Source organism: Columba livia, chromosome 1 (assembly GCF_036013475.1).
Source record: "Columba livia isolate bColLiv1 breed racing homer chromosome 1, bColLiv1.pat.W.v2, whole genome shotgun sequence".
Taxonomy (NCBI): domain Eukaryota; kingdom Metazoa; phylum Chordata; class Aves; order Columbiformes; family Columbidae; genus Columba; species Columba livia.
Genome location: NC_088602.1, coordinates 173,676,054 through 173,697,004, shown reverse-complemented (window position 1 = coordinate 173,697,004; position 20,951 = coordinate 173,676,054). Strand labels below are relative to the sequence as shown.

Here is a 20,951-nt window from a genome sequence, read left to right as displayed (position 1 = left end):
AAGCCCTAAAGACCCTGCATATCCTGCATCATTCAAGCCTTTGGGTGGTCCTTGGTTACTGTCCAGATATACTCTCTGAACTCCAGATTATGCAGACTGTATGGTGAACGCACATGCTTCCCTCTGAGAGACATTTATCTTTGAGTTAAGGAAAAAGGTGACAGAGATGACTATGGCTTATGAGAGCTTCTCTAAGTGTCTGTTCACATAGTGGGGTGATTTGCAGATTGGAAAAGCTCTGGGGGTTCTTGCAGATTTCCTGTTTCCTTTAGGTGGGATAAACCTTTTGCATTGGCTTGGCCTGCAAATAGTGTGGGCTTTAGTGAATACCCCAATGAATACCTCAGGTGAGTTCCTGTTTTTGCATGCTAATGCTGCTCCCTGCCAGGATAAGAGTTTTCCCTGAAATCCTCCAAGTGGCAGATAATACAACAAAACTAGAGTGGTGGGCAGAGAGCCCTTCTTCCCTATCCCAGATAGGCACCTGGTGCCAATCATATGGAGTTGTGCCCAGGCTACTGAGTGGACACCATTTGGTACATTGCTGGCAGAGAGTCCAAATTCACCTCAGAAGCATCAACAGGGAGCTGGGTCTTTGCTTGGTGTGTCCAGCTGCCACATACACACAGCTCTGAAGCTTCCCTGTGTGCCAGCTTTACAGCCTTCAGGGTGGGGAGAGGTAAGCAGCATTCAGGTCCTTGGGCGGCTCTGGTTCATTCCCAGTGCACCTTCTGTACTTCCCTCTGGACTGCTGGTCACCCCCACATCCCTCTGCAAAGGTGTGGGCCTCACACGCTCATCAAGACCACCTAACCAGTGACCAACAAAGTGATTTTTTTTTTGTATTAATATTCAGATTTATCTTGCAATCTTCTCCCCAAGGGCATCCTAATTGAGAGGGGAAGAGAGCACCAGCAACAAATATGCTGTTGACACCTAGCAAGTAATGAGCTTCTGCTTTATGTGGAGGTTTATTAGACGGCTGAGGAAAGAGGTCACTCGCCGAATGCACTCCAAACCTCAACCTTCATCTTCTAAGGCTTCTCTTTTTTCTTCCCATATTTGTCCTCCAGTGCTTTCTGTAGTTTAAGATTTAGGGCATTTTTCTGATGCCATTTCCCTGTAAAGAAGGCAAATCACAGTTCAGTCATAGCCTCCCTTCTAATGTTATTATCTCTCAAGGATTTTTATCACTGTAGAGCTTCTCTCTTGTGAAAATGCCAATTTCTATCCCCCCTGCACCTTTGCCCAAACCCATCCATTGTCATTGACAGAAGCAGCACCCATCTCAGGAATCCAGCAATGCACTTTTCCTGGCAGAAGCCATACCTAGCTCATCGGTCCTCCTTCCATGCCAATTCTTAGGATCCCTGATTGCCTTCTGAATTATATCAGGGGTGTAGGAATCTTTCATCAAGCTTCGGCTCTCCAGTGGGCCACCTGCAAGGAAGAGCAAATAAAGAACTGTACGCAGAAACCACCCTACTGCGGTCCTGGAATTGAAGCAGGGGAACATCATCAGCAGTTTCAGGGGCTAAAGGCATGTGTTGACTGCAGTACCTTTGGTCAGGTGTGTGGCTAGGTGCTGAATAACAGCTTCATCATCATCAGGAGGGAGCTTGTGTTTGCCAATTTATCTGCTTTTCATCCTCAAGTATGAGACACACACAGAGGGTGCCACAAGTTGCCATCTTTATTTGTATCCAAGTGCCCTTTCTTCATTCAAGTGTCCACTTATCTCCTATTCAATACCCTTATTCATGTGAGTAACTTCCTACTCAGCAGCACAGTTCCACAAAAGGTACCATCTTACCACTCCAGGCCTTCTTGAGCTCCTTTTTCTGCCATGATACTTACAAATAATTCTCAACTGTGACTTCTCTTTTTATCCTCCCTTGACTTCTAGTCATTTGAGGGGGCTTTATTTTAATCCCTCAACCTTTCCTCTTCATCTTTCTTTTTATTGTACCTTATCACAGTATCACGGTATGTTTGGGATTGGAAGGGACCTCAAAAGATCATCTAGTCCAATCCCCTTGCTGGAGCAGGAACGCCTAAGTGAGCTCGCACAGGAACATGTCCAGACAGGTTTTGAATGTCTCCAGAGAAGGAGACTCCACAACCTCCCTGGGCAGCCTGTTCCAGTGCTCTGGCACCTTCACTGAGAAGAAGTTTTTTCTCAAATTTAAGTGGAACCTCTTGTGTTCCAGCTTGATCCCATTACCCCTTGTCCTATCATTGTTTGCCACTGAGAAGAGCCTGGCTCCGTCCTCATGGCACTCACCCTTTATATATTTATAAACATTAATAAGGTCACCCCTCAGTCTCCTCTTCTCCAAACTAAAGAGACCCAGCTCCCTCAGCCTTTCTTCATGAGGGAGATGCTCCACTCCCTTAATCATCTTCGTTGCCCTACGCTGGACGTTCTCCAGCAGTTCCCTGTCCTTCTTGAACTGAGGGGCCCAGAACTGGACACAATATTCCAGATGTGGTCTCACCAGGGCGGAGTAGAGGGGAAGGAGGACCTCTCTCGATCTACTAACCACCCCCCTTGTAATACACGCCAGAATGCCATTGGCCTTCCTGGCCACAAGGGCACAGTGCTTATCCTTGCTTATCCTTGATAATAACTATTTTGACCTCCCTGGGGAAAGATGTCCTTCCTTTCTGTGTGACTGCATAAACCCAGGACAATGCAGTCTTCAATACCCAGCAAGGTCTTGTCATGGAACATACTGTATAAGGAAAAGGAATCTGTTTTATGCTGGTACATGAGAAACTAGAGTCAGAGAAAATTATTTCAGAGTTTCTTGGATTTGGTGGTAACGATAATGGAATGAAAGTATAGTTCCCAATGTTTGTTTAGATGGAAGGATCCCTGGGGACCATGGAAACAGGTTTGGGCAAGACATCTCAGAGCCCCACGTCTCTAAAGGTGTTGAAAAGAAATAATGTTGGTATTGGAACCAGAGGTAAGTTGAGACTGGAGATGACAGGGAACATTGAATAGCAAATGATGTTGATTTGGACAGCTCTGAACATGGAGGACAGGGGTGAAGATACACGTGCGCTTTTCACATCTAGGGAAAAGAAGTGTGAAGGGAAAGAAAGTGATAGAATACATAGAAAGGGAGGCTCTAGCTTTCATTTCCTCAAGCACCGCAGCTTGGAAAAGCAGTGACTGTGGACAGAAGGAATAAGAGGGGAAAGTGAGGATCACCTACAGTCAGATCTCTACCCAAAGCAGTGTAGCTGCCCTGAGCCCAGGCAAAGTGATGATGGAATCAGCTTGAAGGTCAGGCACAGGTATGTATGGTCCCTCACCTTGGAAGATATTTGACCTCAGGTTAAAACCCAGCTGGTTGTAATCAGCAAAAGGTGTACAGTTCAAGGGGTCTTTCAGCATTTCAGTGCGGTCGCTGAGTCTTTTCTGTCCCATGATTAATGCCGCCATGCACAGAGCTCGCCGTTCCTGAAAACACAAGTAACAAGGAACCACTGTCAGTCCACGTTCCCTAAGTGCAGCAAACTCCTGGCATTTCCACCCTTGCATAGGTCTTTCAGCTATGACTTGTCCCTGGGACTTGGGTCTGTCCTTGAGTCTCTCTCAGCAGCTTCTGTAGGCATTGTAATTGCATGGGACAACTAGGACTGGTAAAAAGGTGGAGAATTAGAATGGGATGATGGTTTTGGGCCCTGGTCTGAGTCCTCGCACCACATTGTTTTGCCTTGCTCAGATGGGACTGGCTACAGGAACCTTATAAATGAAAGGTGGATGGAAAAACAAAATTCAAAAAGACGTGGGAAAGGCTGTAGAATGTGTCACTGCTCCATAGTGTGAAGCCCAAATCCTGCTGCATGTCTTCTAGAAACTGCTAATATACTGCTAATATTCCACCCACTCAGCCCCCTGCTACACCATAAAAACAGCCTTCAACCTGCCACAAAGGATACATGAAATGGCCTCCTCCAATACCTCTTCGTCGCTAGTAAGTTCATCTGCATTGGCACATTTAACTTTGCTGTTTCTCTTCTCCAGAAGTTGCTTCCATTCTTCTTTCATATCTGACTCTGATGACCCTAAGGACTCTTTGGAACTTAATCTGCTGCAGGTCTCCTTGGCTTTTTTGTAGCTGGCTTTGATAGTCTTCTGGGAAGATCCATGTCCTCTAGACCTCAGTGTTTGCTTCTGGCCTGCTACTAGTTCTTGGGCATTTGAGATGGATTTGGTGTCTTCTGCCTCCATCTGCTTGGATATTGCAGACAGATGAGAAGTGCTGCTGCTCTGTATTGGCTTCTGCACCACTATGGGGTCTATGGTGGCAGAAGTATCTTCTCTTTCCTCTTCAAGGCTTCTTGAATGAAGATCCTGCCTGGGGGGAGTTTTAGCCTGGAGACTCTCTTTGCTCTGGTTTTCAGTCTGAACACATTTTGCAGAAGGAGATGCCTGGGATTTAATAGAGGTGGAATTCTTTGCTCTTCCTTGAGCCACTGGGTCCTTGGGGGTCTTCCAGGAGGCTCTGCTGGAGCTCCTTTGGGATGTTCTCTGTCTGCTGGGACGTAAGCCTTTTGGAAGAAGCTCCTTTTTCACTTCCTCAGGTTTCACTTAAAGACAAAAATAACAGCTCAGTGAATTTGATACTGTTTTGATAATAGCTGGTACTGTAAATGGGGCTGGAAACAACCAGACATGTCATTGTGTCATTGTCAGACAACAGGGACATTAAAGGTCTCAGAGAGAAAGAAAAAACCAACAACCTAGCAGTGTTATACCAATTTTCTTGCTGAACCAGGTGAATGTTTCTGATGAGTCTTAAATGCTCTTGTGAGATGAACATGCACAGAAGCATAGAAGTAAAAGCAAAGGTCTGTATTTTCTTATGTGTAGGGCCCCTTCCAACCCATGATTCACTCTCATGAACATGCAGTTATAGTTTCTGTGGCTCATCGGTATTTGCTGATGAGTTCACAGCATGTCAGTGCCTTATTGTGCTTGTGCAGGGAGGTAGTAAGACAAGTCCTCCATTGGACTTGGGGCAGGGAAATTTTAACCCATCAGCCCATGGCACATGGGATCCCCCTCCAAGTAGTTTTCACTCACAGAGGTACCTGCATGAAGGGACAGAGGGAATGACACACGGCTTCACAAACCGTGCTGCAAAGCAAGGTCTGGAGGAGGGACAGCTTGTCTGCCATCTCGCTTACCTGAAGTACCTGTGCTGAAGTTGGTCAGCACAGAGTCACTTTTTGCCATGTCAGGTGCACGGGAAGGTGGAACTTCTGGCACCCCCTTGGAAGAGAAACAAAGGCTGCATCAGGCTCAAAGACAGGAAGTAAGGGGGTGGTGGCCCTGCTCATCTTTAGATGAGATAGGTTATTCTCACACAAATGTATTACACACCTCCCCAGATAAAGATCCAGCTGTCTCTGCCTGCCTGCTTGGCTGGTCCTACAACTCACGATGCTCTTAAAAAAGCATAGAAGTCCTGCAGGATTTCACATAAACAGCTCACATGGGACAGCCTGCCTACAACACAGCCAACCAGTGCCTCTAAGGAATACTGAGCTGCAAGAGTTTTCATGGGCAGTGGTGCAGACACAAGCCAAAATGGAAAAATACCTCAGTGAAAATGTAATTTTTTATTTTGAAGCACTTACAAGATGTCAGATCTGTCATGTGCTGTGCAATTACAACAGTTCCTTCCTTTGGTGCCAGAAAGGCCAGAAAAAATTGAGATAGGAGTCGATAAACAGAAAATGCTTGTGCAATGCTGTCTAGGCAAAGGAAGAGAAACAGGCTGGAGACACAGTTTCTTCCCTGATTCTGGCACAGACTATCCTGTTTTGCTGTGCTAGTCCTGCTGATGTGATTGATCCAACACTCAGCCTGTACAAACTGCCTCCTGCACTAGGAGGAAGCTCAAGTCTTTCCTGCAGAGGGAACATCTGTGTAATCTTCAGTTGTCTCCTGCTGATGGTCTGTGTTCAACAGGACCTGTGACAGGTGACAACTGAAGCCATGGCCCACAGTGGTGAACATGGTAATTGTGAGCCTGCTGGAACCAGCAAAGGTGCACATGGGATCTGGATCAGGTAGGGATATATGTTTGCATTTGTCAAATTAGCTCATGGCATGACATAAGATGCTTACCTTCTGCTCTGGAGGCTAATTCTTGGATTGCTGATGGGGCAGGAAGCCCACTGCTTCAAAGTTAACTCACCAGGGCTGACCTGAACCAGCAGCTTGTATTTTACATTGTGCCACTTCACAGCAGCATGTCTGGTACAACATTGGGATCTTGACGCTGAAGTTACTCTATTAATCAGACTCCAGGAGTCAGCGCTATGTGCTCTGCAAATGTGTTAAGAGACAGAACCTCTCCCACAAAAAGAACAGGGCCACAAGAGATGAAGAGATGAAACCAGTCGTGGCTCACAAGGCGGGATGTATTTCTTCTCTGCATGATTTTTCATTCTTTTTAAAGAAAAGCCAAACATGTACACATGACCAAAGTGCAGGAATCTGTGTTGCTAAATAAACTGTGTTAATTGCCTCCTTCTACTTAAAACAAAAACATGTCTGTTTGTTATTATTACTATATTCAGCAGAAAGAACTTTCCAGCCTGCTGTTGTAGAAAATTTTCCTCTCTCATTTCTTCCAACAAAGCAGGATTTCTGTGTAATGAGGCAATGTGCTCATTTCCCAAATCCTGTTCTCTGATAACTTTCATTTCCCCAGTTCCTCCTGGACAAAAGTATACTGAATCCTGCAACTGTTTCTACTTTCTAGTTTGTAACTGTGTATAATGTTAATGTTACTGTTTATTGTTCATTTTACTTCTGAGCCTGAAGGTCCAAAGTCAAAACACCACTCTGAGACTCCTGCATGTCAATGCCAAGAAGGACTTGAAGGCCATTTTGCCACCATCCTGGATAAAAGAATCCACACAGCTATGTCTAGTTATTTCTTTGCTAAGGCAGTGTCAGAGACTGATAAGGGTAATGGCTCAAACATTGTGGCAAAACGAGTTCATCCAGCCACAGGAGATGGTACATTCAGTATAAGGTGAATTGTGATTTACATATCAGCAACAAACTAACGAGCCACAGACCAGGCCGGCTGGCTGATACACCTTCTGATACGCCCGGCATGGCAGTTAGGGAAAAGCTGAGACCCTTCAAGATGGCCGGAGGTTTGTCAATCTTTTGCAATCACCCCCCTCCCGACTTTTCTATCTTTTGCAATAACACCTCCACAAAAGACCAAAAATTACACAAGTGGGCAACCCAGAGGGCTATAAAGGCCCACCTTGTGCAAGCACTGGCAGCCCCCACCCACCACCCTGAGGACCACTCTGCCCGCCAGTCTCACCGCATGAACTGAACAAGACACTGGAGGACACCGCGCATCACTGGATCCGAGACTGCAAACTCCATCACACATAAAGAGGAGCCATAAGGATGGTGAAATCTTTCTTTTCTTTCCCATACTTCTACTTTTTTTTTTGCTTTCTTTTTTTATAAGTAACAAAGTGATGTAAAATTTACAGTCCCGCATATGCCACAAACTTTTTATGTTTACCAGTTGAACCTACAATAACATAAATCCTTCTGCTGTCAAATCATATACCATCTGGGCCAATCTGTAAAATGGAAGCCTTTTGTTTGTGGACCTTAAGTACTGTGCATACTGTTTTCCAGACCATGAACCTGAGCAATTTCTCCCCCTCACTCACACCTCTGGGCAGGACATGACTGGCAGTTCTGTGAGAGACGACACACCAGAAAAGACGTATCTTGATCAAAGAGCTAAAAATTATTAAACTGGATCTTTCTTTTGAAATGAAAAAAAAAAGAACACAGAAAACCCTAAAAATGTATGTTTAGCATAGCCTAGCACTCTGAGTTTCCTAACATGCAGCTATGGAGGAAAGAAGCAAGCTGTCCTTCCCAGTCAGAAAATTAACCTCCTCAGCCAGGTGTAGGAATCGGTATGCCTTTCTCACCAGCCACGAGAAAGGTCTCATGGGCCTTCCACATCTGGTTGAGCCTCCAAAATATGAGATTTCAGTGACTCCTCAGACCTGAGAAGCTGCGTGGGTGTCAAAATGGCACCAGATCTTTTATCTTTTGAATATTTTTTAAGAAAAAAAAAAAAAAAAAGCTCCAGGGTTTAATAAAAGGCAAAACCTCTTCCATAACTACCTCTCTCACTTGGTCCATGATCCCTGATGTGGGGCCACAGTGATTTTTACAAGCAGGCAGGTCCTGCTGAAGTCCAGTCCAGGTATAGAGGTGGGATGCAGGCTGAACAGGAGAGATGGTTGCTAGGGAACAACCCTCCCTCTATCTATGAGCTGTGGTCTCCACGGGAACCAGAAGAAACATGGTAGAGATGGGGGCTATCCTGGCTGATTGAAAAAAACAGGCACGGAAGAGAGTAAAAGGCTCATGTCTCATGAAACTCCTGTGCCCAGAAGTTCTCATCACATACACAGGATTTCTTGGAGACTTTTGTAACACAGTCGCAATAATCCAGCAGAACTGGATCTTCTAGCACCTCCAAATGCTTCACATGAGCTCACTGACCCACATCAGAGACGCAGGGAAAGGTGCTCCAGTCTTCTATTTCAGAAAAGGGGAGATGATGAGCTGGCAAAATATCTGCCATTGAGTCAGTGACAGAACCACAGCTTCACCCTCCTGTGTCCAGCACCCAGCGTTATATCTTAGTCCCAGACTTTTCACCCATTGTGCTCTCACCAGGCCACCAAAATCTCTGCAAGTCTACATGGAAGAGTGCAACTCTCCATGTTGCAAAGCTGCTTTTCCCACCCCGCACAAGTAGATCACAGGCAACAAGGAAGAATTAGAAATATTCCAGATGTATCATCTTAGAAGTAGATTTTATTCACTATGAGAAACCGACAGATTGATAGAAATCTCATTATCCTTACTAGAAAAACCGACAAAATATAAACCAGCATGTTTTTTCTGTACTTCTACCTCCTCCCTTTCCCTGTACCCTGGGCTGGAGACAGCTGGTAGATCTCATTGTCCAAGAACAACTCTTCCTCCTCTAGCCCTTGTTGCGCTTCAACTCAGAGACCTTGTAGTGAGGTGGGGCACGGTGGAACCACTCTGACCAGGAACCATCATAAACAGCCACATCACGCTTGCCACACAGGTAGGCTGCCAAGGCAATGTGACATGCTGTGACACCTTTGCGGCACGTGGCTGCCAACGGCTTTGAGAGATCCACTTCCTTCTCACGGAATATTTGTTGAATCTCCTCAATACTTTTCTCGTGGCCAGTTTCTGTTAGGAATGAGTGGAAGGGTATGTTCACAGAGCCAGGTATGTGACCAGATTCCAGTCCTGAAAGAGAGAACAAGAAAAGTAAACATGAGCAAGGAGACATTAACATAAGTGGTGAAAGACACCTACAGAAGAAACATCAATGAGACATCACTGCAGATACTTCCACTCTCTCCAAGATATTAATACTAATTTATTTCAGGTAATGATGAGGATGCAAAGCAGTATGGGGCTAAAAAGAGAAGGACAAAGATTATTCAACTTTGCTGAAGTCAAAACATTCAGAATATTTAGCAAACTATTTCTCCCCTGAAAGCAATGAGAGGTAGGAATCTGAAGAAGCCCTAGATGTGACAAGAATCAAAGAACCACCACAGAAAAGATGCTAAAAAAGGCATTAAGGGGTTCTGTGTAAAGAGAAATGCAGCAGTGCATTTCTGACCTTCCTCAAGTGTGCCAGCAGCGTGCAGTGACACAGTTTTCAGAAGCAGGAAGTATGGCTTGTATGTGGCATTTGTGACAGTAGCTATTCAATCAGTGTTAATTCCTGTGTCACCTTAAAATTGTATATTAGAAAAGTAATGCAACGTTAAAGTCAGCCACATTACTGCTGAGGCTGATAACCTGGGGCAATGGGGTCAGAGAAGTGGGAATTTAGATTTTGTACCACTTTTTATCCACTCCATGGACGAAATCAGCAGGTATTCCGTTTTTCTACTGGCGTTACTGACCACTCCAGGCAAGTTGAAAGTTGTATCTCAAGAACAAGGTCTTTTGAGAAAAGCAGATATAAAAATATGGTGGATAAGATTTTCATCAAATTCAAACTGTCACTGTGGGCTTAATCAAAGCCCATTACATTCGTTGGAAACTTTTCCACTGACTTTGAGAGGCTCTGGATCAAGCCTCCTTGGAGTGGGAAACATTTCATATTACATTGAAAATGCTTTTTAGGGAACGGTTCCTTGCTAGGTTTGAGCTTCCAACAAGACAGCCCTGGGAAAGTCACATAAATAGTATAATCTTTTTCACTGAGAGCTTTGCATGTGCCTACGTCATCAGGGCAACTGATCTCAGGGACTGGTGCAGGGAACCTTTGTCATAGTCAAGTGATTAGAGTACAGCTAGTCAGAGATTGACATCACACATCATAATGATACTGTGGTTTCACCGCTCATGTAAAGTGATGTCACAACAAGATGAGATATGTCACAAGGGGAAAACAGGGTTTTGGTTGGTATTTAGGAGAGGATTTTTGCTCTGCTGGACAAGGACTGAGAACCTAAAGACAACCAAAGCTACCCTGAGTCAGCTTCATAAGATCTCTCCCTGTTCCAGATGGACCTTCTTTGTCTCTTGATTCATCCTCCCTGAGTATCTTACAAATCTCACACTGTTGTCTACTAGTCACCTCATGCACTCTTCAGTGTTTAGCATTACAGGGAGAAGTCACGAGAAAAACCGCTGACTTCTGGAGGGACTAACATAAAAAAAAAAAAAAAAAAAAAAAAAAAAAGACAATGTTTTGGACTGATGCTTTCACCACATTTTTTCCAGTTCCAGAAAACAACAGTTCATCACTTCAGTACAGGCAACTGCAAAACCTACATTCATTAATATTGTGTCTGTATGACAGAGGGGAAATAAAAATAATCCAAAAAATGAGTATCAAAAAAACCCTGTTTGTAGTTCTCAGACTGCAGATCTTCTTACTGGAGAGTTACATGCCAGGGTTAGGCTACCACTTTCCCAGAGTGAATGGTCCTGACCCTGTCATTTGGCAAGGGATTTCTGCAAGGCTCTGCTGCAGTGCTGGTGATCACCCCAATGCAGACAGGTCTGTGAGCTGCAGAACAATGCTCTCACACCATCCCCGGGCACTGGGAAGTGCACTGAGGTCAAGAAGTCCTGGGGGCTGAGCTAGAAGAGCCAGCTCTTGCTTGCAGAAGCTTGTGGGGCCACCAGTACAGTTCTTAGGTGTCCCAGGCCCCATGGTCATGATTGCTTTCCTAGATTGTTCAAACATCTTAAAATAGGTATGCTTGTAACCCTCCTCTTATTGGGAATTGCTGTGACAGACACTCACCACCCTTAAACAACTCTTCAGTTAGGAGCTGAGCAGATGTGAAAAGAACAGTCTCATTTTAGAGTATTTTTCATTTTGAACTACAGGGAAACTTTCCTTGCTGCAGAGATTCAAAAGTCTGTTGGAGCTGGACACCAAGTGCTTGCACTCAGCAAAAGATGGGGAATTCTGTAGCAACTGCATTTGCTCACGTATGTGAGTGCTCAGCTGAAAGAAGGAGCTGACATTGCACAACCACAATCTCTTGGACTGCCTAGGAAGTGCTCTTGAGTGGTTGAGGAAGTTTTATCAGCTCTCTCTGCTAGGACAAGAGCAGAAAAACATGGGACTGGAAGGCAAGGCTGGATGCAGCTGGGATCTCAATGGGGGAGATGATACATCTGCTCCTGCCTCATATGACACAGAGTAAACTCCCTGCCAGATTCATGCAGTCACCCTCAGAAACTCCAGGAAAGAACCCCAGGATTAGAGAGTCTGGCTCCCAGCTACTACAGGGATCACCTCATAGGCTCGCTGTCATGAAAGCATCCATCTCAGACCCAGTTTGGATTGATGCCATGAAACTTGCCACTGAGACACCTTGTTGCTCACGTGAGGAGGAATATGCATTTGCATTGTTAAGTTTGTCACAGTCAGCCCATACAGCATTTATCCTTGAACTGACATTGCCCTGTGGCTGAAATAGTTTTTCTCCCTTCTTGGTATTGCTCCAACATACTGGCAGCGAGTGCTCAGCGCATCCAACAGCCTCAGACCCCCAGCCTAAACCCAGTAAGAACTCATTAGACACACTGTTCACTGCCTCGAACACCCTAGAAACAGTTCTAGGTGACCACCAGGCTTCTGGATAAGGCAGTGGCATTTCCTAGTATCTTGATTGGTAGAGAAGAAGGTAATAATTGCTGTTTTCAAGGTCAAATCACAACTGAAGATCTTGCACCAAACTAATTCATCCAAGGCTTACCCTCTTCTACTGCCTCCAAATGTGGCTCTTTGGCTTGTAAGAGAAACACAAGTAATTAAGTGTTTTAGGCTACTAAGCATCCAGCCTTGCGCTCTGTAGCATTATACTTGGTACTTCCATCACTGCAGGTGGTACCTCACATAACACTCCCCACATGATCAAACCTTCCTCAGGCTGTGCCAGCAGCACATTTCAGTAGCAACTCCCTCTTGCCTCAATGATTCTGAAAAATATGAAATACAACACAGAATCGTAATGGTGGGACCATGCTGACAACTTCCAGCCCCACAGATCTGCTTTTGGCACAAGCTATTCTTACCATCCTTATCTCCCTTCCAGTCAGCTTTTTGGGAATCTAACAGTATGTGTGCTATTTGCCCTCTTTTCACATTGAACTAATAACTGCCTCTCTAATATTATGTCCAAGGTATTAATGAAGTCTGAATGGAATAAGTCTACCTGATAGGTGCTTCCAGTGGCTGGAAGAAAAGACTTAACTTCCAGGCATGCATGTTCCCATTTCTCTCATGTGGCACATCAATTCTGTTGGCAAGAAAATACAGCCCTTAGGTGCAATGCAAGCTTACCAAGGTATTTTATTCAATTTTGCCTTAACTTCACTTTTTTTTTTTTTTTCTTGAAAGCCTTCCAGTCTATCCATGTTATGATAACAGATCAACAGCTGCCTAGGTTGTGTTGTACCTCCTACACTAAATACAAATACAAACTTTACTAGTGTTTCTGTCCTAGGCGTGCTCTGATTAAATTTATTAAATTCTTGCCTCACGGGATTGCAATGTCATGACTGATTTCTGACACATATTTGGGATGGAGATTGTCTGCCTCACCGATTTAAGCACATGAATATTTTTTGCTTATACTCCCTCTTTAGAAATTATCATTGCTCCCTTCTCTTTTTTTTTGTTAACCCTCCCCCTGCTGTGCAGACTTTTCCACAGGACGAAAAAAAAAAGAAAAAAACAAATGGTAGCACAGCCTCAGTATAATTCTGAGGCAGTACCAAATAATCTTTCATCTGGAACCCCAGTTAACTGCATAGCAACCCTATTTACTCTTTCTTTCCTTGTTCTCTTTTTATTCGCTTTGGTCCAGCAGTTTTTGATATGTTTTAATTTCTTTTGCCAAGCCTCACTCATCTTGGCTTCTGGCAACCCTCCCTCACAATTTGTAACCTGTTACATGTTATCTTCTACAGCTTAACCCTCTTTTCCACATCTGTTAAGATTCTCTGCTTAAATATATGTTTTTCGTTGTGTATTTATCTAGCTAAGAATACAGTGCCTTCTCTCTAGCCTTTCCCTTTGCAATGAAAGCTCCAGATGGAATTTCTGAATGTCAAAAAGATAAAAGATGTGCCTTGTCCACATTTAACTCCCTGTGGTCTTGGAACTGGCTGGCTGCTGATAGCTGCTCCTTTCCAAACACCTCCTCTGTTGTCTCCTTTTTTATCTCGCTCTTCCATTCAAATTGTACGCCTCAGAAAGGACCATTAGTGATCTCACCTAACCTACCATGAACTCATTGGAAGGAACACTTTAAGCTTCATCCTGGCCTGCCCTTTGAGAATTCCTTGCAGTCGAATGAATAAGCCTTTGCCACCAATGTCAAAATACTGTGTGCATATACAGCAAGAAGAGTCAGCTTTAAGAACCAGCAGGGCCATGGTGCTAATCTTGGAAGCTGATGTTTGTCAACCTCAGCTTTGGATTGTAGATTCCTGTGAGTTGAAACAGACTTGGATAAAGTCTCTCACTCTCCACATTGTGCTTTAAGTATTACTTTATGGTCAAACTAGAGCCAGTTCCACTCTCAGCTGCAGATTCCACTTGGAGAAGAGAGAAGAACCAGCAACATTTCATTCTCACACTCACTGCCACTGAACATTCAAGCTGAGCAAAAGCTTTATGTTTGGGGCAGAGAGGACTGAGAGCTGGGAAAATGGGCAAAACCTTAAGCTTTGTGTATGCCCAAGGGAGAAAAGGATGACTCAGGGGCTGAGAGTGAGAAGAAAAATAGTTGGAAGCTCATTAAATTACTTTGGATTTGCTTTTTTTTTTGGATGACAGATTTCTTGTCTGGCAACTTTTCCCTCTTCTCTCAGGTGTCTGCAAAAAAAATTCAGAATTTCACAACTTTTCTGTATGCATTTGTTCAGCCAGAATTCTTGTTCCTCAGTTTTCAGAATCCAATACTGCAAGAGAGTCAGCACCGGTAACCATTACATATTAATTTTTATCACTTGCCCGTGGACTGCCTGGGATTGTCTCAGTTCAAGTTGGTTCCATAGCCCTGTACCCTACAGCGCCTGAGCACAGACACCCTGGCAGAACCTGGCTGAGCTATTGCTGATCACAGGTAGAAACACAGCACTGTGCAGGGACACCTCTAGTCACCCAGTGCATGGGTCAGGGCTGCACATCTGACGGGCTTACACTTCACACCATGCATAAACATCCAAGCTTTTCCATCCAAATCAATAGCTGTATTTAAGAGCCATGAGACCTGGCCAATAGAAATAACATCTATTTTTCTCCACTCTGGCAACCTCGGTAAAACTCTCCCAGCAACTAAAAATCAGCCATGTATTATGTCTTACCTTAAATGGTACAGCACTTAAAAATCCCAGCAAGGTAGATGCTGCATAAAAATAAAACAGGGAGAACTAATTCATACTATAAAGAAATGAAAAACTGAAGAGGTAAAAGAGTCAGCTGAAATTAGCCTCTTCTAGAGATGGAGTTCATGGAACTGGAGAGATTAATTGACTTAATTAGGAAATCAAGAGCTGAGGCAATAATTAAACTGAAATCACCTGAGAACACAGCAAGTTCCTTAACCTCAAGACCATTCTTCTTCTCTAAATTGCAGGGAACGTTTCTCCTCCCTGATTGGATGACCCCTGTAATTAATCAGCATTGATTTCAAATTGCTCTTTTAGGTTTAAGTGCTGTGTTTTACCCACTGCTGACTGTAGTGCAGCTACTGACTGGCCTGGTTCAGAAGGCTGTCAGGCTCCTGTGGAACAAGCAGCTGCAGCTGGAGTGGTTATACTGCTGGATCTGCTGTGGGAAGCAAATACGGACCACCACAAATAAACTGTTCCATGCTGACTCATTTCAAAGGAAAAATCTGCTTTCAAGACTCTGTCAGGGGCTGTGGTATTTGTCACCTGGTGACAGCTCCCACTTTGGGAAACAGATGTGAAGTCCACCAGCTCCCAGCAAGTAGCGTTTTATTCACAACTTGAGGTTAAAATTCAACCTTCACTTTGATGGGCTGCAGTAGGCAAGGAACATAATAAATGATAAGATCAACTACCCCTCTCCCCTTGCAAGTCTCCTCTGTCACACCCATTACCTTTCTCACCTTCCATGTTGCCTTGCACAGGCTGAGTGTGTTTGGGAGGACCTCACTGCGGACACTTATGAGAACCACAGGTACAGAGCCATTTACAGCCAAATACCCTGGAGTTTGGACATGGGAAACAGTGTCCTGCTCAATGGCTGCACAACAGCACACACACACAAGAGAACAGCCAGAACAGAATGACAACCTGCCCATGTAATATCAGCGCAGAACCACCTCAGGGCCGCAGAGCCCACCACATGCCCACTCCTGCAGCGTGGAGCTGGACTCAGACCCGACAACTGTTGCTAAGCTTTTCTGTGCTTTGGTTTTGAAACCTCTGCATTTCTTTTTAAACTGTTTCTGTGACTCCTGCTCGGAGGAGAAGTTATTCTGGGATATACCAAGGCTTAAATTACACAGTAAGGGCCTCCTTTAACAACCAACTTGAATTTCATTCTAGGCACATTGCTGTACGAGCTGTCCCCACTGAACAGGATTTCTCCCACCCCTGCTGCTTGTGTGTTCAGTGTTTGACCTTTGTTATAAAATCAGCTTTTGTTTCTTCTGCTTTGGGTATCGAAAAGAGAGAGGTTGACAGACCAGAGGCTTGGGGTTTGGGTCTTTTCTTACTTGAGCTTGTTAGATTTAACGGCAGTGAGCAAAAGGACAAAGATCAGCTCAAGCAAGTTCTCTGTTTGCTGGGAACCAGATCAAGAAGGAAAGTGTCCCTTGGGTTACTGTATTGCCTAAAACCTGCGCTTTTGCTGGTGCATTCATTATGGTGAGAGACGCCTGTATGAATACTGATAGTTTGCGCGTGCCTGCTAGCGTTAGATAGGACCCTGAACAAACCCCTGGGAGCTCTCAGCTCCTGTGTTTGCATTCTGTCTGATTAACTTCTGCAGGCTGTGAGATGGGGGATGCTGGAGCCAAGTGACTGCAGACCTTCTCTGCTGCTTCCTCTTGCAGCTTTACAACCAACTACAAGAAAAGCAACTTGTCAGGGCACTGGGATCCAAATACTCAACTGTGGATCCCTTAAGGTGAATCAGTGAGTTAGGCTGAGGCATGCCTGTGCATTAGGAAAATGTTTGCTGACTGGGAGGAGTCATTAGGCCCAGACTAGTATGGACACTCATAATGCTTTGGCGCAGGGGGTAGGTGCCATTCCCACCTCCATTACCTTGGTCCAGCTCGGTCCCCCGGAACCGGCCCTCGGGGCGTGAATCCACCACCTGGAACCGCAGGGACCCCACGTTCTGTACCATCTCCTCGAAGGTCTTCACCAGGACTGTGTTCAGCCTGGCCTTAAAGACAGCTGGCTCGGGCTGGCTGACCTCGGCCGTGACGGGGTGGCCCTCCTTCACCCAGTTCTTGAAGCCACCGTTCAGCACGGACACCTCCTTGTGCCCGAACACGCGGAACATCCACCAGGCGCGGGGAGCGTAGAAGGTGCCCAGCTCGTCCCCATCATACACCACCACATGGGTGTCACTGCCGACCCCCAAGCGCCCCACGTAGTCAGCGAAGTGGGATGGGCTGGGCAGCATGAAGTCGTAGGGGGAGGACTTGTCGCGGCACTCCTCGATGTCAAAGAAGGAGGCCCCGGGGATGTGCCTCTCCTTGAACTCCTGCCGGGCATTTCGCTCCTGCGGCGGGTACCAAGAGGCGTCCAGCACCCGCAGGCTTGGCCCCACTCGCCCGGCCCGCACGGCCTCCGAGAGCCACTTGGCGGTAACCAGCGCCCTGCCGAGCACCTGCGGCGCCATCTCGGGGGGCCGGGGCCGGGAAGAGGCGCCGCCGCTGCCAACACACACAAAATGGCGGCGGCCGGGGGACGCGGCTGGCGGGCGCGGCCCGGCGGGGCGGTGCGGGGCGGGCCGCACTGCTCGGGACCGGCCCGCTGGGAGGGTCTCGGCTCCCGCCCCCGGCGGCTGCCATGGCTGGTGGGGACTGAGGGCGGGTGCTGCTCGGCTGAGGCCCACCACAGAGGTACGGGGGGCCGAGGTGGACTGAGCCCGCTCCCTCCCCTGCTGCGGCGCGGAGGCAGCCGCGGCCCCGCCGGGGCTGGGGGTGTCCGGGGCGGGAGGCGGTGGCAGCCCAGACAGCGTGGGGGGCGCCTCGTTAAGGCCTCGGCTGGAGATGGGCTCCGCGGCGGTGAGCGCGGTGGGGCAGAGCCCGCACCTTGTCGTGGGGCCGCGACTCAGCCTGGGGCGCTCGGTCCCCTCGCCCGGGGTCCCTGGGGCCACCCCGCTGCCCTGTGGCCGCTGTCAGCGCTGGCAGGTGGCCGCGGGAGGCGGCGGGGCCGGGGCAGGACTGTGCCATGGCTGACCTGCTCGGGACACCGTTTGGGTTGAGCTCTGTGAAACCTTTTATTCCCACGGATGGAGCTGCCAAACCCCTCACGGTAGACTTAGGCAGCACCTGCATGCAGACACAACTCTTTTGTCCCAAGGTGCGTCTTTGTTCAGTTGTTTTCCGTGAGGCTGGTCACTAATTTGCAGTTTTCTTCCTTTTGCAGTCAGGTAGATTCAGGCAGACCTTGGGAATCAGGTAATCTTGGCCAGGACTCGGGAGCGATGTCACAACTCCTCTACCGTGCTCTAGTGTCTGCAAAATGGCTTTCAGAAGCCATCAAGTCCCAGCAGCCCAGCCTGGCCTTGAGAATCGTGGATGCATCCTGGTATTTGCCGAAGATGAAGCGGGACCCGAAGCGGGAATTTGAGGAGCGCCATATCCCTGGTGCAGTTTTCTTTGACATTGACCAGTGCAGCGACCGTACTTCACCTTACGATCACATGCTGCCCAGGGCTGATGACTTTGCTGAGTACGTGGGGAAGCTTGGCGTGGGAAATGATTCCCATGTTGTGGTGTATGACGGCAGCGACCAAGGTCTCTTCTCAGCGCCCCGGGTATGGTGGATGTTCCGGGCCTTTGGACACGAAGCTGTATCCCTTCTGGATGGTGGCCTGAAGAACTGGCAGCGAGAAGGGAACGCGCTGAGCTCTGGGAAGAGCCAGGTAGCTCCCGCTGAGTTCCACGCCTCCTTGGACAAGTCGCTGGTGAAAACATACGAGGACGTCTTAGATAACTTGGATTCCCACCGCTTCCAGCTAGTGGATGCACGCGCTGCAGGACGGTTCCAGGGAGTAGAGCCAGAGCCCCGAGATGGTAATGTGCCTTGTAAGACATTGGCCTAATAAAAAGGGGCTTCATTTAAGGTGCCCATCAGTTTGATTCCTCTAGAGGTAATGAAGGGAAATATAGTTGTCCTTTATGGGATGAGACTTGAGACAGGGTATCCACCGGTCATCCTCTCCTTTGCCTGCCAAGTGCTGCTGTTTGAAAATTCAGGAGTGGGAAACTGTGTATCTTTTTTTACTCATGAGGGGCTGGGGTGAGGAACATAGCTTTCATACACCCCAAAGATATTCGTTACTCTCTTTGTGTACTCTTCCCTTCAGAAGGGCCTGTGCAGGTGCTTCAGTCAGTGCCTTGTCAGAGTAGGTTGCTCTGATGCAGGGACGATGTGGAGGCAACTGAGAGGAGGAACAGAACTTGGCAGGATTGTGTCCATGTGGTAACCTGAAGGTTAGAGCCATTGTTCCTGGGTGATCAGTAATCTAGTAAAGCAAATTTTAACAAAAATGTATGCATTTGTTTTAACAACATATACTGTATAATAAATATCCCTCACAGTGAAACAGAGAACAGGTTTTGCAGTGGATTTGTCCTAGACTGTAGAGGTTAATTCCTATCTGTATTGCTTTTCCTCCAGGAATCGAGCCTGGTCATGTCCCCGGATCGACGAACATCCCCTTCACTGATTTCCTCACAGAGTCTGGCTTAGAGAAGACCCCTGAACAGATCCGCAGCCTGTTCCAGGAGAAGAAGGTGGACCTCTTAAAGCCAGTGGTAGCCACATGTGGCTCTGGGGTCACTGCCTGCCATGTGGCTCTGGGAGCATTCCTCTGTGGCAAACCAGATGTTGCTGTGTATGATGGGGCCTGGGTGGAATGGTACATGCGGGCGCAGCCTGAAAATATTATTTCTGAGGGAAAGGGGAAGACGGTGTAATAAGTTGCTTCGTCTCCTACCTGTGCAGATAATTTGCCTTGAAACAGGATTTGGACAAGATGGATTTAGCATTCCTGGTTAAGGGTTGTGAGGTGAAGGTGTTGGATGACAACTAAGGGCACATGGTACTTCAGCACTTTCTCCTTACTCCTGCTGCTGCTTAGGATCATAAAGATGACCTGGGCAGCCAGCTCTAGATGATCCTGCATGAGCAGGTGGAGTGAACCACATCATAGAATCATAGAATCATTTTGGTTGGAAGAGACCCTCAAGATCGAGTCCAACCATAATGTAAATCTAGCACTAAATCATGTCCCTAAGAATCTCATCTATACGTCTTTTAAATACCTCCAGGGATGGTGACTCTACCACTTCCCTGGGCATCCTGTTCCACTGCTTCACAACCTTTTCCATGAAGAAATGTTTCCTAATATCCAATCTGAACCTTTTCTGGCACAACTTGAGGCCATTTCTTCTCATCCTACCACTTGCTTCTTGGGAGAAGAGACCAACACCCTCCGTGCTACAACCTTTCAGATGACTTCCCGAGGTCACTTCCAACCTTAGCCATTCTGTGATTCTGTGATCTTTTTACCATATCAGATGGAAGGGAGAGAGTGCTGGTGGCAGCATGGGGAAGTAATTGAGTCAAGCCAACCTCATGACTCAGGACGTTCCACCATGTTCACTCACAGGATGGTCAGACTGGTATAACTGTGCCTCATGATCCAGCTCTCTGCCTCTCTCCTAGAAACCGTGCACTTTATGGCCACTTTAAGTGCAAAACTTTGAGGAAAGACATAGCTCTTATAGGAGAAAATATGGCTTCTTAGGTGGGCACTTGGGTTAGAGACTTGGTTTGGATTTCTTCTTGCACTCAGACTCTAACCTGTTTGGTACCCCCATGGTTCAAAATTCCCCTTGGGGGATGGGGAAAAAAAAAAGATTATGGGATTGAAAAAGGGTAAATAAACATGTGTTTCAAGGACTTTCTACTGAATGGAACTTATGTGAGTGATTTATTTTCAGGAACTCTTTTTTTTTGTCTTGGTGATTCAAATGAGATGTTTCCTTCTCTCCATGAGTAGAACTACTACTCTTAACCTTAACAAGCTCTTTGGCCCAGGAAGAACAAT

The 20,951-nt window shown here is 46.5% G+C and overlaps 3 protein-coding genes across 4 annotated transcripts; 1 reads left to right on the top strand and 2 right to left on the bottom strand.

Moving 5' to 3' along the window:
• Window positions 1-545: 545 nt before the first annotated feature.
• Window positions 546-8,723, bottom strand: CIMIP4 (ciliary microtubule inner protein 4). Its single transcript, XM_013371256.3, has 6 exons — window positions 8,207-8,723; window positions 5,206-5,290; window positions 3,977-4,605; window positions 3,325-3,472; window positions 1,330-1,440; window positions 546-1,120 (listed from the first exon to the last, which is right to left on the bottom strand). Exons 1-6 carry the CDS (start codon window positions 8,222-8,224, stop codon window positions 1,035-1,037), a joined length of 1,077 nt encoding a protein of 358 aa, XP_013226710.1. The 5' UTR covers window positions 8,225-8,723; the 3' UTR covers window positions 546-1,034.
• A 165-nt stretch (window positions 8,724-8,888) lies between these two features.
• On the bottom strand, window positions 8,889-17,507 carry LOC102098266 (thiosulfate sulfurtransferase). The gene is made up of 2 exons (XM_005514705.4): window positions 16,922-17,507; window positions 8,889-9,379 (listed from the first exon to the last, which is right to left on the bottom strand). The coding sequence occupies exons 1-2, from the start codon at window positions 17,505-17,507 to the stop codon at window positions 9,081-9,083; spliced, it is 885 nt and encodes a 294-aa protein (XP_005514762.3). The 3' UTR covers window positions 8,889-9,080.
• An 82-nt stretch (window positions 17,508-17,589) lies between these two features.
• Window positions 17,590-20,815, top strand: MPST (mercaptopyruvate sulfurtransferase). 2 transcript variants are annotated; one of them, XM_065047782.1, is made up of 3 exons: window positions 17,590-17,730; window positions 18,260-18,909; window positions 19,517-20,815. In XM_065047782.1, the coding sequence occupies exons 2-3, from the start codon at window positions 18,318-18,320 to the stop codon at window positions 19,813-19,815; spliced, it is 891 nt and encodes a 296-aa protein (XP_064903854.1). In that variant the 5' UTR covers window positions 17,590-17,730; window positions 18,260-18,317; the 3' UTR covers window positions 19,816-20,815. The 2 variants fall into 2 exon arrangements, with proteins under 2 accessions (XP_064903854.1, XP_064903860.1); XM_065047788.1 differs by having other exon boundaries at window positions 17,725-17,895.
• Window positions 20,816-20,951: the final 136 nt, after the last annotated feature.